The 15,522-nt window shown below is 63.1% G+C and overlaps 1 protein-coding gene and 1 long non-coding RNA gene across 4 annotated transcripts; one reads left to right on the top strand and one right to left on the bottom strand.

The window, feature by feature from the left end:
- Positions 1–59: 59 nt before the first annotated feature.
- Positions 60–15,044, bottom strand: INSRR (insulin receptor related receptor). Of its 3 annotated transcripts, none has more exons than XM_058700509.1 (22): positions 14,854–15,044; positions 11,209–11,760; positions 9,689–9,992; positions 9,454–9,596; positions 9,098–9,242; positions 8,216–8,430; positions 7,841–7,967; positions 6,235–6,473; positions 5,671–5,838; positions 5,388–5,583; positions 4,903–4,944; positions 4,609–4,829; positions 4,223–4,359; positions 3,977–4,139; positions 3,654–3,759; positions 3,002–3,054; positions 2,587–2,816; positions 1,980–2,090; positions 1,688–1,847; positions 1,269–1,398; positions 1,017–1,151; positions 60–805 (listed from the first exon to the last, which is right to left on the bottom strand). In XM_058700509.1, the coding sequence occupies exons 1-22, from the start codon at positions 14,936–14,938 to the stop codon at positions 565–567; spliced, it is 3,903 nt and encodes a 1,300-aa protein (XP_058556492.1). In that variant the 5' UTR covers positions 14,939–15,044; the 3' UTR covers positions 60–564. The 3 variants fall into 3 exon arrangements, with proteins under 3 accessions (XP_058556492.1, XP_058556493.1, XP_058556494.1); XM_058700511.1 differs by having other exon boundaries at positions 693–801; XM_058700510.1 differs by lacking the exon at positions 1,980–2,090.
- Positions 5,757–12,604, top strand: LOC131495509 (uncharacterized). The gene is made up of 2 exons (XR_009253993.1): positions 5,757–5,846; positions 10,910–12,604. It is a non-coding gene; the product is annotated as an uncharacterized LOC131495509 (long non-coding RNA).
- Positions 15,045–15,522: the final 478 nt, after the last annotated feature.

Here is a 15,522-nt window from a genome sequence, read left to right as displayed (position 1 = left end):
GCTAGGAACCTGCTCACCCAGGTCTCTGGGTTCTCCCCAGAGGTTCTGGGTTCTCTCTGGGTTCTCTCTGGGTTCTCTGGTGTGTGGGGATGAGGGGAGGAGGGGGAACGTGGGGCTGAGAAGGGCATTCGTACGGACATCCCATCCCCCACCTCCACACAGGGACAGAGAGGGTTCCCGGCCTCATGCGGGTGCTCCTCTGGTTTTGAGTGTGTTGACGGTCCCAGAGGTCCACAGGACACCCAAAGCTGAGGCTGGGGGGCTCTGGACCCCACCTTCTGGGTGGGTGGGCCCCTCTCCCCAGGCTGGACTTCTTGTCCACTCTTCCTGCCGTGACCTTGCTGAGCTTCTCGTGGAGAAACTCAGACTCCTACGGGGAGTCTGCTCTGCCCCCTCTGCCCCCACCCAATCCTCCCTCTCCTGCTCCCTGGCCAGCCTGGGCCGCCCCCATGACCCTTCTGAGCATGGGGTGGGGTGTGAATGTCTGCACACCTCAGGGCCTCAAAGGTCAGGACCCTTCCTCTCTGCCCGTGGGAGGCCCGTCACCCAGAGAATAGGGTGGCCTCAGTGCCCCGGGCCCCCGTTTTGGGGGCTGCAGTCTGAGGGAGCCCCTTCTGGGGTCGGTAGGGAGTCGGGCTCGGCCACGGGCAGTGGGGACACCCGGGCGCCCCGGCACTCTGGGCTGTAGTAGAAGGAAAAGAGGCGGAAGGAGGGCCGCAGCTCCCCCCGGATGCTGTCCAGGATGTGGGTGAAGGTGGGCCGCAGGCGTGGGTTCTGCTGCCAGCAGCGGCTCATCAGCTCCTGCCTGGGGAGGGGGGCAGCGTGAGAGGGCCAGCTGGTGCAAGGGGGGCGTGGGGGACTACATCGGGAGGGCCACAGGGGCGGAAATGGGGTCGTAGTGGGGACTCAGAGTGGGAAGGCTCAGAGCGGGGCACCGGTGGACATACGGCATCAGAGGAGGCGGGGCCACCGTCATGGGGGTGGGGCAGGGCAGATGGCGGGCAGGGGGCACTCACAGCCGAAGGGGACAGCTCTCCAGCTCCTCCAGCACCCCACCATCCATGACAAACTTGAGCACCTGCTCGTTGGACAGGCCCTGGTAGGGCTGTTCAGCCAGAGTCGCGATCTCCCAGAGCACCACACCGAAGGACCTGGAGGGCACGCACGAGGGCCTGAGCCCAGCACCTTGCGCGCCGCGCAGCGCACCCGGGCCCCTCCCCAGCCCCACCTGCACACCCCCTGAGCCCTCTGCTCCAGCCAGGCCCCACCAGACGTCCGAGTGGGTGGTGAAGATTCCGTCTTTGAGGGACTCGGGGGCCATCCAGCGCACGGGCAGCAGCCCCTTCCCACCCTTGCGGTAATAGTCTGTCTCATACACGTCTCGGGTCATCCCGAAGTCTGCAAAGTGAGGGTGGACAGGTGTGGGACCGCGGAAGGCCACACCGGCCCCGGCCCCGGCCCCCTCCCCCTGCACAGCCCCCAAGAATCCTGGAATGCGGCGGCTCAAAGGACCTCAGAGATCATCCCACCGCAACCACCCCCTGGCCTTGGACGAGCAGCGTGAGGTCCAGGGTGGGGGGAGTGGCTGTTAGGGGCAGAGCTGGGGGCCAGGCCTGGATCTCCTAGTCTAGCTCAGGGAGGGTCACTCTACTCCTCAGGCTGCCCCTACCCGCTGCACCCTGCGTACCCCCGATCTTGACGGTGAAGTCCTGGGACACCATGCAGTTTCGGGCCGCCAGGTCTCGGTGCACGAACTTGTTGGCGGCAAGGTAGGCCATGCCATCTGCAATCTCACCAGCCATCTGGATCATGTCTCCCAGTGCTGGCCGCGGGAGCCCAGGGTTGTTCTAGAGCCAAGACAGGGGGCTGGTGAAGAAGGAACCCGGAGGTTGGACTCCTGCCCAAGGATTCCCCCACAACTGTGCCCCAGTCAATTCTAACTCTCCAGCCCCTTGGCCCAGGGTCTTTCTGGTCCCCACCTCTGCCTCAGGCCGCAAAGACCGAAGATGGCTCTTGAGGTCCCCACGGGTCATTAACTCCATGATGACCAGAGCTGGCTGGCCCTGAGACACCACGCCCAGGAGACGTACCTGGGACGGACAAAGAGCCTGGTTGCAGGTCCCCTCTCCTTGACCCACCTGGCCAAAGTACTGACCTGCTGTGACCACAACCTGACCCAGACACCAACCCTGACCCTAAACCCAACCATGACCACAGACCCAATCCTGATCTAACAATGACCTTGACTCTAACCCATGAACTTGATCATAACTATCATTCCAATCTTCACAATTCACCCAACTCTGACCTCGGTCCCAATCATGATCCTAATGACACGGAGTATTGACCCCTAACCATGACTGATCCCAGCCCCAGCCATGATTCTGTCATGGTCTTACCATGATCCGGTTTTGAGTCCAGCCCTAACCATGACCTTTACCTCAATTAGGATCTTCGCCACAGTCCCAACCCTGACCTTAATGGTGCCCTGACCTCATCCTTGACCCTCCCTATCCGTCTTACCATATGACTTTCAGCCTAATTATGACCCTACCCACCCTGGCATTGTCCCTGATCCTCCCTTACCACGTGGTGACACTTGAATGCCTTCATGACAGAGGCTTCCTTGAGGAACTCAATGCGTTCTCGTGGGCTGGCCAGCTCGTTCACCGTCTTCAGGGCCACGGGTGTGGACTCCTCTCCAGCCTCAAGTCCTTGTGCCAGTCCCTCGTATACCATCCCAAAGGAGCCCTGGCCCAGTTCCCGGATTATGGAGATCTGCTCCCGAGGCACCTCCCATTCATCAGGGATGTACACTGAGGGGAGGTGGGGGTCACGAGGCAAGAACACTGCTCTCTGCCACACCCCCGCCCACCTCTCTCCTCTCTGAAAGGGCTCGGGTCCCAAGGCTGCTTTCTCTAAGAAGGTCTCCTGGAAGTGTGGCTGTCCTCCCCTCCTGTCTCCCTTTCCCACACACCTGTCCACCCACTCCCAGACCTACTATCAGAGGCGCTGAAGTACTCCGGATTCACGGAGGCATACAGGGTGCTGTTTCTGCAAAGGGAGGTGAGGGGGTCAGGCTGGAAGTGTCCCCAGGAAGGAAAGCAGCAATGTCAGAGGACAAAGAGGAGGGAAGTTACTGACCACACCCCCATCCCTGATCAAGGGTGACCTTGGGGATCCCTACGCACTTTCCAAGTCCCGGCATCTGGGCTGTGACAGGCTGGGAATAGGGAGTAGAGCAGCTCCTGCCTGCTCTGGTGACCCTGTGACCCTTAGAATCCAGCCAAGCAAAATCCTGCCTCCATTGCCCTCTTGTGTTCAGCCCCAGGGGCATCTGGCAACTGCTCCAGGGCACGTGGTCGGGTCTCCTTTCTCTTCCCCTGCAGGCTGAGAACGTGGTGGCCAACAGTCCCTGTGTGCCCAGACCAGGGGGTCCCAGGAGGTGGGACTTTCGCTGGTAAGGCTGGGAAATTCACCAGTAAACTGAGGCCAGCGGTCACCCCCCTGAAATGTGTGTCTCCTCCACGCTGCCCTCAGGGGATGAGTTAGGGCTCTAGGGCGTCCTCTACTGTCTCCTTTACCATCTGACTCTGTGATGAGGGCTCAGGGAGAGAAGGGGGATGGGAAACGGTAGGACTGGTCATCATCACCTCTTCCTGCCGTAGAAGAAACCGAGGGCAGCGAGAATGACAAGCAGCATGAGCCCCACGGGGGTGACAGTGAGGAGGACGTGCAGCCCCCCGGAGTCTTCCTCCTCTGGTGGTCAGAGGGCAGCAGACAGTAGGGTCAGAGACGGAGAAGTCAGAGCACAGGGGACGCGTCTCCTTTCGCGAAGGGCAACAGGAGCAGGGGGAGGAATGCGAATGCGGTGGAGTGGCTGTGACTTCGGCAACCGGAGATGTGGCAGGGGTGGGGGGCGGGGGACCCCTGCGGGGCCGCTGGGAGTACAGTCTGGGGCAGAGGCTATGCCAACCTGGGCCAGGGATGTAGAAAGCGATACTCTCTGTCCAGGATCCGTTGCCAGCCAGTGAGGTTGCCCGAACTCTGGCAGAGTAGTTTCCAGGGGGCAGAAGGGCCAGGTGGACCCCCCCAGACTTGGCATACCGCAGGCGGGACACACACAGCACTGTGGCCTCCTGAGGACAACACAGAACAGCTGTCAGGGAAGAGGGTGGAGGCAAAAACTGGGGCCGGCTGGGGGGTCCCCTGGGGTACCTACCTCTCCCAAGCGGCGGTACTTGATTTCGTACTTGAGGATGAGTCCGTTGGGGTCCGGGGGTTCAAGCCAGCGCAGGAGGACACTGCTTTTGCCGGCTGCCTCCCAGGCCACCTTCCCTGGGATACCATCGGCTCCTCCTGTGGGAGAGGGCAGCAGGCAGTCCGGCCCCGGCCCCAAGCACTTCCTTTCACCTTCACGTTCAAACTCAAGGGGGCCACCCTGGGAGGTTTCAGGAAGCTCTAGGATATGCGGACTTGGGGGCTAGGAAGGGTGAGCAGGCAGAGGCCCTGGTTACCGGGAGGTCGAACTCGCTAGTTGGCGCACTAACTGGGTAGAGTCCTCGGGGTCGGTGTGGGGGGTGGCTAGAGGTGTCGGGGGTCACCTACTGTGGGGCATGGTGCGCGCAAAGACGAAGGTGGCGGCGCTGCAGCCCACGGTGTGCGCCGCGTGGTTGCAGGCGTGGATGTCGATCCGATATTCCGTGAAGTGGCGAAGGCCACTCAGCACTGCGCGCTCCCGGGGCACTTTGTCCTCCTGGATCTCGAAATCCGAGTTGTTCCCCCCAAGCCGGAGGGCCCCGGCTGCCCGGCGGTGCCTCCCTGAGTCTCTGGAGAGTGCGCGAGTCAGAACCACGGCGGCGGCGGCCCGGGACCCCCGCCCCTCAGTCCCGCCCCGCTCACCTGTGAGGGCTCTTATTGATGGACGTCACCTTCCAGGGGGATCTGGGGAGACCAGGGAGGGCGGGGTCGGCCCGGGGTCAGCCCCGCCCGCAGAGCGGCCCCACCCAGGCCCCTTCCCCTCCAGCTAGACCCTCCCCCGCGGCCCCGCCCACCCCCCCCCCATCCAGCCAGAACCGCCCCCTCCGTGGCCCCGCCCCCACACCTCCAGCCAGACCCACCCCCACGGCTCCGCCCACACTCCTCCAGCCACACCCGCCCCTCCGCGGCCCCGCCCCCACACCTCCAGCCAGACCCACCCCCACGGCTCCGCCCACACCCCTCCAGCCACACCCGCCCCCCCCGCGGCCCCGCCCACACCCCTCCAGCCCCACCCACCCCACCGCGGCCCCGCCCACACCCCTCCAGCCACACCCGCCCCTCCGCGGCCTGGCCCTTCAGGCCCTCGGGGTGTGTGTGGGGGGGGGGGGTGGCGCGTCTCGCCGCACTTGGGGATTGTGATGGCGTTGTGCAGAAAGTTTTCGAACTTCTTCTGGAACGAGGCCTCTTGCGCCTCCAGCGGCGGCAGGACCTGCCCCGGAGGTGGGTGCTGGCAAGGGCAGCAGCCGGGCTCCGCCTCCGCTTGGAGTTCCGCGTCTTCGCGGTCGAATCGCGGGTCGCTGTTGCTGGTGGGCAGCCGCAAGCCTGGCGCGACGCAGGGAAAGGCAGTTAGACGCACGGCGCCCCGGCCCGCGTCCCAACCCCTCCGGCCCGCGCCGCTGCCCTGCGCACCGCGGTGGCAGTAGTCGTTCAGGTAGAGGTCGCCGTCCTCCGCCAGACGCTGCCACAGCACCAGGTAGTAGGTGATGTTCCCGTTGCGCTGAGTCGGTGGCTTCCAGCGCACCAGCAGGTGGGACGAGGAATTGGACGTGGAGATGACATCCTGGGGCACCGTGGGCGCTGGGGACGTAAGTAGGGTACAGCTGAGGGGCCGCGGATCCCCCTTTCAGATACTGTCTGGTAAGGGGCCCCTCTCTGGGGTCCAAGTCCCTCTCTTTCTCCCAAGGAATCAGTGACCCGCAAATTCCCTTTCCTGGCACTCAGAATCCAGGGCCCCCCGTTCCTCGAAGGCCTTTGAACTGGCTCAAATGTTCCCCCTGCGCTCTCTCCCACCCACAGCCTCCCTAGGACCCAGACGGATGCCCCCTATTCTTTCTAGGACTCTAACATCTGGCTTCCCAGTCTCTAGGGGCCAGGTGTTCAGTGACCCAGCTTCTCTATGTCTGGTGCCTGGGTTCCCTCATTCTCCTTCCGACCCAGGCACCTAGCTCCCACCCCCTTGGAAGTCCAGCCTACCCGCAGGCAGGGTTCGGAGGTAGACGATGGGGCTCTGGGCTCCTTGGTGGGGGCTGTCCTCAGCAGTGGTCAGTGTGATGGCCCGCACAAACACTGCGTACTGGGTCCAGGGCTTGAGGGGGGCTAGAGTCACCCCTGGCTCCTGAGTGCGGCTTAAGGGCAGCTCCACGTCCAGCAGGTTCCAGCTCTGGGTCCCACAGGCATCTGGACCTATGTGCTCCGTGGCGTTCTGGAAGGGGCTGAACATCCCGACCCCTGGAACTGAGGGGTGGCTCAGCCCCACCCCAGTTTTTAGCACCCCCTCCTCTCTGAACCACCTGAAGACTGTCGTTACCATTCTTCCAGTAGGCGTGAAGGCACCCTGCTCTTTGGGGGCACTCACTGAGTGGGTCTGCTCAGAGCTGGAATTGGGCCAGGGGTCACAGCCTGTCTCTGAGTGAGCACAGCCACAGCCATGCTGCAAGGCAGTGATGGTAGGGGAGCTTCGTGAAGGACTTCTAAGATTCTCTATCTTTTGAGCCCAGAGGCAGCTGGGTACAGTTGTGTAGATTGTGAACTGCACAAGCCAGGCAGGGTGTGCCAGGTACATTGCAGCCATATTAGTGCTCCCCAAAGTGTGGTCTATGGATCAGAAGATTCAGCATTATCTGGGAGCCTGTTAGAAATGCAGATTCATGGGCCCTAGGACTAAGTGAATCAGAACTTGTGTGTGTGTTGGGGGGGGGGCAGGGCCCAGGAATCTCTATTTACCAGTCTTCAGCTCCCCATGCTAGAGACCTTCACCTACCGCTGAGACAGGCCACCCACCATTGGCTCCCCACCCCCTTCCCCCCAGCCAGGTCCTGTGCTAGTGGGAAGGTTAAGGCCTCTCGATTTTAGTTCCCAAGAACGACTTCCAAGCGAGGTGGTTCCCATCCTCTGTCTCCCTCCCATAGACGGGGAGTTCTCCTCACTGCTGCCCTCCCAGACTGCCCTCCCAGACCCACCCCTCTCTTCTAAGAATTTTAGTTTTGACTCCTAGCCATGCTTTTGGAGAAATCCTTCCTGTGGTCTAACCACTGGCCCTCCTGCGCTGGTCAGTACACTCTCTCGGAGGAAAAGAGCAGCCTGTCCTTGGCTGTCCCTGCTCCCTCCCTTCCTCCGGCTTTAATGAAATGCTGGCAAAGCTACGCATAAAACTGGCCAAATTAGTGGGTACTCCCCAAACCGCTGCTGGGGCAGGAGCATGTGGTCAGTACAGAACATTAGCATAGTGAATTGAAGTTTAATTATCCAAGCCTTCTCAGCGGGGCTCCTGTCCTAGTCTCTCGGAAGTCCTGACTGTCCTCTCCAGTTCACTGGTGAGGCGAAACTGAGGCACGGAGGGGTGAATAAAGTGAGGGGAGAGCCAGACGTGGGCACTGCAAGCGAGTGCGACGTGGGGGTCTTGGCCCCTGGGTTCTCTACAGCCCCCCCCCCCCCCCCCCGAAAACGCTCTGCTCTCACCTGACCGCTTTCGCGAAGGAATCGGCCGCGTCCGGGCCTGGCCCCGCCCCGCTGTGGCTCTGGCCCCGCCCACTCCAGCGCGGGCCCCGCCCCTCGCCCTGGCCCCGCCCCCGGCACTCACGACTCCTTGTAGTACACGATGAAGCTGAGCAGGTCCCGAGCCTCCAGCGGCTCGTAGCGCTCCCAGCGCAGCAGGATGCTGTCCGCCTGCGTCACGTTGGACACGAAGCGCAGGGTGCGAGTCTGGCCTGGGCGGGGCGGGGGGCCAACACCTGCTCTCAGCCGCGTTCGGCTCTGCCTGAGCCACCTAATTCTGAGCCCCCACCCTGACCCCGCGGCGCCCCCTCCCCCCACGCGGCCTCCGAAGCGGACGTAACTAAGGGTCCCGGTCAAGCGCCCCCTGCCTCCCGGGTGCGTGTCTGGTGTGTTTCAGCGCGCGCGCGCCTGGGCTTTGCGCGGGTCGTGTCTCCCCCGGGGTCGGGGTGTCGGGCCTCACAGGCAGCGCGGTCTCCGTTGGTGCGGGGGTTGATCTCGGCCTTGTTTTGGCGTCCCCGCGTGCCGGTCACCTCCTCCAATCGGTAGATGTGCTCCAAGCAGAGGCGCGGGTTGAAGGCGAAGTAAATCTTGCCCACGGGAATGGCGAGCCCCGCAGCCACCCAGGACCCCAGCTGCTGTAGGTTCTGGTTGTCCAGCACGTACAGAGTGTAGTTCCTGGGGGAGGCCAGGGGACCTTGCTCTGCACGAGAGGTGGGGGCAAGGGGGGGGGAGGGGGGTGCCTTATGGGTTCCTCCTGGAGGGGCTGTCCGTGCCGGGGAGCACAGGGGAGAAGGGGCACTCAGTCTGGGGCTCCGCCTCTCCAGCTGCAGTGTGGGTACCCCCGGGGGTCCGTGGCTGTTCCAGGGAGACATGAAAGACCGCTTGGTGGGACGGTAATTTAAAACATTCTCTGTACGTTGACAAATCCTGGCTACCTTACAGGTAGGCCTTGACTGGTCGCTGGTGGGGATGGGTTCAAACCGAGGCAGTCTTGCTCTGCAGCTGAGAGCATCGGATAACAATATTAGCCAACCTACGTAGAGTCCGGTGTCACTGTAATTTACATAGTACGTACTGTGTTCTAGGCACTGTTGTGTTTCATACATACCAATGTAAGTCGTATGCACAACAGCCCTAAGAAATAAGTAGTGTTCTATCAACCCCATTTTACAGAGAAGAAAAATTGAGGCCCAGGGAAGTTAAGTAACCTACCCGGTGTCACGCAGATAGTACGAGGCAGAGCTGGTTCTGGAGCCCATGCTCTTTGCTGCTGCTTTGGGAGTGTCAGGGACAAGGAGGTGTGACAGAGGCATCAGGTCAGAGGCTGTTTCTGACCCCTTACCCGTCCACCATGGCGTCTCCCCGGATTAGTTTGAGGTTCTTGAAAAAGCCCAGGGACACGAGGGCGAAGGAGTGCTTGATTTTGAGGAAGCCGGTGATGGTCTCTATCAGCCCTAGGCTGTGCTGCAACTCCAGCTCTAGGTTGTCTGGAACCGGGGAAGACAGGGCCAGAGCAGGGTGGGAGGTGACAGGTCTGCATGGGGTGGGGGAGCAGGGCGCGTTGCTGGATGGGGGCGCAAGGAGGGGGCGGGCCCCTCAGGACCGGGACCCGGGGTGGTGGACAGTGGTGCCTTAGCTGGGTCCCTGTAAGGGGGGGCACGGCCGGGAGGAGAGGTGTGGCCTGGGGAAGGTACTAACAGCCCTGGCGAAGATTGACGATGAGGCTCCCCTCCACGTGGGTGCAGCCCACCAGATCCTGTGCGGCCTGGATGGAGTCGATGGTCTTGGTGCCCACCTTGCACTCTTTGGGGCACAGCCCCTCACACTTGCGGCAGAATATGCTGGCAGGGGCAAGTGGAGGGTGCGGAATGAGCCCTGGACCAGCGTGGACCTCCTCACCCATCCAAGAGAGCCCCCCACCCCCTACGCTCACCTGCTACCATTGCGCGTGAAGCCCGGAGGGCACTGGGCCAGGCAGCGGCCCTGGTGGATGCCGAAGGTGGAGGCGCGGCCGGGCACAGAGCGCAGGCGGGCGCAGTGCTCCGCCGTGACGCAGCGCCAGGACTCGTGCTGGTAGGTGCCTGGGGGGCAGGCCCGGTGGCAGGCACCCTGGAAGTAGAGGTGGCGACAAGCGACGCAGGCACGGGGGTCTTCCGGCCGGCTGCAGCCCCCCAGGCATTCGGCGTGGCAGCACTCACCCCCAGCGGTGCAGGCCAGCCCATGGGGACAGGGACACACTGCGGACAGAGGGCCGTGTCAGGCCTGGCCCCTGCCCCCTGGGTTCCGGTGCCACCCCTCCCCCTGGGATAACACTCTTAGTCCGCACCCAGATTCCTCCCATTCAGATGGCACAGGGTTGCTGGCTCTCTTTTCCTCAGGTGGGTTCTGAGGACAAGGACCACGGTCCCCCTGTGTGGCTCCCCACCTCCCACAGCCTGGCCAGGGACGTCAGAACTCAGGGCGGAGCCGTGACCTCGTCCACCACGGCTGCTTCTGCCCCGCCTGCTGTCCCGTCTGGGCCTGGTGCCAGGGGGAGCCTGCCAGCTTCTCCCGGGCACCGGGGCCCGGGGCCAGGGGGCCTGGGAGTGTGTGCGAGGTGGGGCCGCCGCTGGCCATTTCGCCCGTGCCCCGCCCACACCTCCTCCCCCCTCCCCAGCTCTCTGCCCTGGGCCGGAGGCGGCTCCAAGCAGCAGCGGGTGGGTTTGGGGCTGGGGGCCCAAGGCTTGTGAACCGTGCGTGGTGGCAGCTCGCTGTCTGTGGCAGCGGGGTGTGCGGGGGGTCAGCCAGGGCGTGTTGACACTGTACACGAGAGAGGATGTGAAGCAGCCGTGTTTACAGCCAACACGGAGGCACCGGGGAGCTGGGGCCCGGCAGATACAGCGGGGCTCTGGTTACTCTTCTGCCCCGAAGCAGAGGCTTTGGGGTGAGGGAGCTGACCTCCCTGTGGCTGGGGACCCCAGATCTGCTCCGAGCCTCTGACCGGTCCTCCTTTTCTCCCCCGTGAACTCCGCCTCCTCCCCCCATCATCCCTCTTTATTTCACTTCCCCGCTTCGCTCCACTCCCTTCCCTCCTTCCGTTTTCTCTCCGCGCACCTGACTTGCTAGACTGGATCCCACCTGACAGCCTGCCTTGTGCCTCCCGCCCGTGCTGCAGCCACTGTTATCGGGACAGAGAACACCCGCCATGACCCAGGCACTGCCCTAAGCCTTATGGAATAGCTCACGTAGGCCACCTCGGTTACCTAACTGTTCCGAGCCTCAGTTTCCTCATCTGCAAACTGGGAATAACAAAGACGGCCTGCCTCACAGGACGGGTGAGAATGAAGGGGGTCCGTGCCGGCCGAGCGAGGACGCGCGCCGTCCTGTGGCCACCGGCCCGTCTGCCCCCACCCTTCCGGTGTCGTCCCCCCACCCCCACCCCGCCGCCCCGTCGTGTTCTGGGCCGGCGCCCACCTCGCTGGCAGTGGCTGGAGGTCCAGCATCTGTAGTCGGTGTGCCCGCCGAAGGTGGTCCTGGCGCAGGGCTCGCCGCTGGCGCCCAGCACGCCGGGACACACGTCGGCGCACTCCTCGCCCAGCTTGTTGCCCACGATGTGGTTGGCCCCGGGGGCCGGCTGCAGCAGGCCCCAGTCAATGGTGGACAGGTGGCAGAGCTCCTGGTTCTTCTCGACGCGCACGGCCCCCCGCAGCACGGCCCCCAGCGCCGGCAGCCCCACGTCCCGCAGGTGCGGCATCTCGTAGACGACCAGCGCATAGCCCAGGAAGAGGCGGGCCCCGCGGACCACCGCCAGGTTGGGGAAGAGGTCCCGCAGGCTCTCCAGGCCGTAGACACGGAAGAGGAGCAGGTAGTCCGTGACCTGCGTGAGGCGCGGGAAGCTGAGGCCGCGGAAGTCCTCGCCGGTGGCCGTGAACATGAGCAGGATCTGCAGGTGGCCCTCCACCACGCTGCAGTTCTCCAGCCGGCGCAGCTCCGCCACCTCCGAGCGGATATCCAGGCTGGGGCACACTGCGGGCACAGGCGGCACGCGGCCGTCAGTGCGGCGTGGGCTGGGCTCCCCGTCGCGCCCTGGGGGACCCTCTGGGAGCGGGACACGGCGTGGGAGCAGGGCTCCACCGTGGCGGTGGGGCGGCCTCCTCCCTGGGCCTCACAGGCCTCATGGCGGCTTGAAGGACGGGCACCCGACGGGTCAGCGTGGGCCAGAGTGAGCTCCTCCCTCCCCAACCTGCTTCGTTCCTGCGGTGACGGTGACGGTGACGGTGAAGAGTCCTTCCCTCCACGCGTCCCCCCCACGCCCCCGCCCCCAGAGCCTGTGGGCTCCACCTTTAAATGACAGCACATCCAATGCTCAGTCACCGCCTCCGCTGCTGGCACCGTGCCCTTCTCCTGGATTGACAGCAGTGGCCTCCCAGATGGCCCCCCACCTCCTCCCACGTCCCCTCCCGGTCTCTTCACTCTATAGCCAAAGGGATCGTCTCAAAACAACTGGGGTGACCTTCCTGCGCTGCTTACAACCCCCTGGCGGCCCGCATCTGATTAAAAGCTCAAGTCCTTACGGGGCTTGCAAGGCCTCTGCAGCCTCTCTGACTTCACCCCCTTTGCCTCTCTTCCTCAGCTGCACTGACTTTGTTTTGGTGGTTTTTCGAACAAGCCAGCCAAGCTTCTGCTCTGAGGTCTTTGCACATTCTGTTCCCTCTGGCTAGAGCGCTGTTCCCTGTATGCGGTCCTTCACCTTCTTTAAGTGTCTGCTCAGATGTCACCTCCTCAATGAGGACTTCTCTGACCGTCCCTTTAAACGCTCCCTACCCCCCTTCCTACTTAACTTTTCTCCTTACATCTTAACGTTGGCTAATGTCTGAGTTACTTATTTTGTTTACGGTAAGCTCCGGAAGGGCAGGGATCTTTGTGTAGTTCATTGCTGTATCCTTGGTGCCTGGCACAAAACTGGTGCTCAGCAAGTATGTGATGAATGAATGGATTCTGTGACTGGGACGCAAAGCCTCACACCTCCCGCTTCCCTCCCAGGCCTAAGGGAGCCGGATGTCTGGTCCCCGCACTGGTTTACTCTCGAAGGGACGTCCATGGCTCCCCACTGCCGAAAGTTCAAGTGAAAATTCCTCGGCCTGATATCCAGGGGGCTGATAAATGGGTCCTCACTAATGTCTCCAAGCCTCAGGAGGGTTCCCGGGCCGGGCCACACACTCAGCTCTTGTCCTGCGAACCTCAGGTCGAGCCCGTCCGTCCCCGATCCTCTGACCTGAGTTAGTCACTTCCCCCTTCGGGCTGGCCAGTTCTGGCTCTAGCACCCACCGGAACACCTGGGGCCTCACCCCACAACTGTTGTCCACATTTTTGTCACCCCTCCAAGCACGGGATCTCCCGAGGGTGGCCCTTGTTAGTTGGCACCGAGACCACGGTGCTCAGCTCAGGGCTGCGTCCACCGGGCACTCAGGGGCCATGGTTTGAACTGGTGGACATCTGGTTCCCAGATCCACTCCTCCCCCGGGGACCGGGGTGTGCCTGGCTTCTTCAGACCCACTTTCCTTCCTCTCCCCAAGGCACCTGAGACGGGCCCCCTGACTGGGCTGGATGCCTGGCCCATGCACTCTCATTTGCTCCAGAGGATACCTTCCAGGCTGGAGGATTCGAGTCTATTCTTCGGCTCGCCAGTCATGTCCTGCTAGGCTCTCTGGATCCTGCTCCCCACTTCCTGCCTGGCTCTCGGCAGCACCGCACCCCCACACAGACCCCTGCGCCCCCACACAGACCCAGGCCCAGCTCTTGGTAGTGGGCAGGCAAGGTTGGCTCCCTGAGGCTTGCATCACACCTTCTCCCTGTTGTCATTAATGGTCCCTGTGCTTGGCTCTGCACAGCTGCTGTGTGTGTGTGTGTGTGTGTGTGTGTGTGTGTACATTCACATGCACAAAAAGAGGGAGAGAATGAGAAAACACTTCTAGCCCCTCCAGGCAAAGGCCAATCAGGCTCTCCAAGGCGCCCACATGCCACTTCTCATCATGCCCCGGCCTCTCTAGGGCTCCCCTGATGGGAGTCATTTGGAAAAACAAATCTACGACCTTCACAGATTAACCCCTGCCTGCCTGCCCTCAGGACCTGGCCCTGCGCAGAGCTGTGCTGGGAAGCGGACATCTGGGTCCCCTGATCAAACAACCAAACACCACGCCCCACCCCCTCCCAGGGACGTGCTCCCCTCCTGACAACCGGGCTCACGGCTGGCATCTGTGTGCCCTGTCCTGGCCCGGCAGTGGGGGAGGGGCTGTCCCTCGCCTGCAGTGCCTTCCCCACCAGCACTCTTCAGGGGACCGCCGACCCCAACCCTTTGCAGCTCCCTTCTGTCTCTGTAGGAAAGGGAGACTCTGACCTCCTCCTGGAAGCCTCCCATCTGAGGGCGCCACGGGGCCCCTGGGGGGGGGGCACGGAGCAGTGGACCCGCCACCCCCAGCTGCCTCGGTCTGGAAGGGAACGGTGGGACTGGGGAAGGGCACGCTCTTAATCCTTCCCGCTTTTGAATCTCGCACATTCAGTGTCTTTTCCTCCCCTGCTAGGCTCCCCACACCCGCATGGGGCCTCTTGGTCTATGCGGTCCTCCCCTCCCCAACTCTGCACATAGGAAGGGTCTGGCCTGGGCCCAGTGGATTGGCCCTAAGTGTGGGGGACATGGGACAAGGCCCTGGGACAAGCGCTCTGGGCCCCCGTCCAGCTTTCCCTCTCAACTCTCTGAACCTCAAGTTTCCTGTCTGCACAATGGATTCATTACTTCATGGTGCCTAGTTCTCAGCTACCCATCCCTCCCTGCACCCAAGAAACGACCCCTGAGACTCTCCTCCTCATGCTGTTCTCTGGGAATGCACGATGGAGGAGATCTCTTCATCTCTCTGTTTCAAGGTCCTTCTCACATCGCAGGGGGCTGAGGGGGAAACACGGTTATGTGGGGGAACTAACTGCTCTTCCTGGTGTGAAGTCCTGAGAGCCGCCCCCCCCCCATCTTCGTGCCGTAGGGAAACAGATGTTTGGCCTCCCAGCTGGCTGGGGGGTGTGGGAGGGGGGAGATGGGGCTCCAGGAGGCAGCACTGGGGGACTCACCCTCTAGTGTGTCCAGGCCAAATCCCAAGGAGAGATGGATCGCAAGCAGGCATGCGACCCCCGGGCACAGGCTGGGCGCTGCCATTGTCCCAGGCCTGCCTCGTGCCCACTCCTGGCTTCTGCAGCTGGCTCGGGGAGGAGCAGGGTCTGGCAGGACCTAAGGGACACAGAGATGCAGGCTTCAGAGGGGAGGGGAGGGGAGGGTGGGGGCCCACGGGCGCGGGGGTGGGGGGGTGGGGGGGAATCTCAGAGGGAAAAAGGGAATGAGAGCCACAGAGACACAAAGACAGTGACAGGCAGCTGGAGACAGACTCGGTCTGAACCCAGAGACCGAATGATGAGGGCAGAGATGCAGAAAGCAGGAGAGGAAGCTCAGAGAGGCCTCCGAGAGGGAGAGTCAGGCAGGGTGCAGAGCAAAAGGCAGTCCGCGAGGCCTGCCAACCCGGAGCCGGCGCGGCGAGGAAGCCCGGGGAGCCCGCCCACGAGAGCGGCGCGGAGTCGCCGGGGAGAAAAGTCCGGAACCCCGCCGGGCGGCTGGGCGCCCGAGCGAGCGTCGGGGGGCCGCACGGGGCCGCGGTATCACCGGGCGCTTCGGGGCCGCGCCCAGCTCCCGCCCTCCGCGCCCCGGGGCGCAACGGATTGGCTTGCTGGGACCTCCGGGCTCTCTCC

The sequence above is a fragment of the Neofelis nebulosa genome, chromosome 15 (genome assembly GCF_028018385.1).
Source record: "Neofelis nebulosa isolate mNeoNeb1 chromosome 15, mNeoNeb1.pri, whole genome shotgun sequence".
NCBI classification, from domain to species: domain Eukaryota; kingdom Metazoa; phylum Chordata; class Mammalia; order Carnivora; family Felidae; genus Neofelis; species Neofelis nebulosa.
Note: the sequence above shows the minus strand (reverse complement) of the source record. Positions and strands in the feature narration are given on the sequence as shown.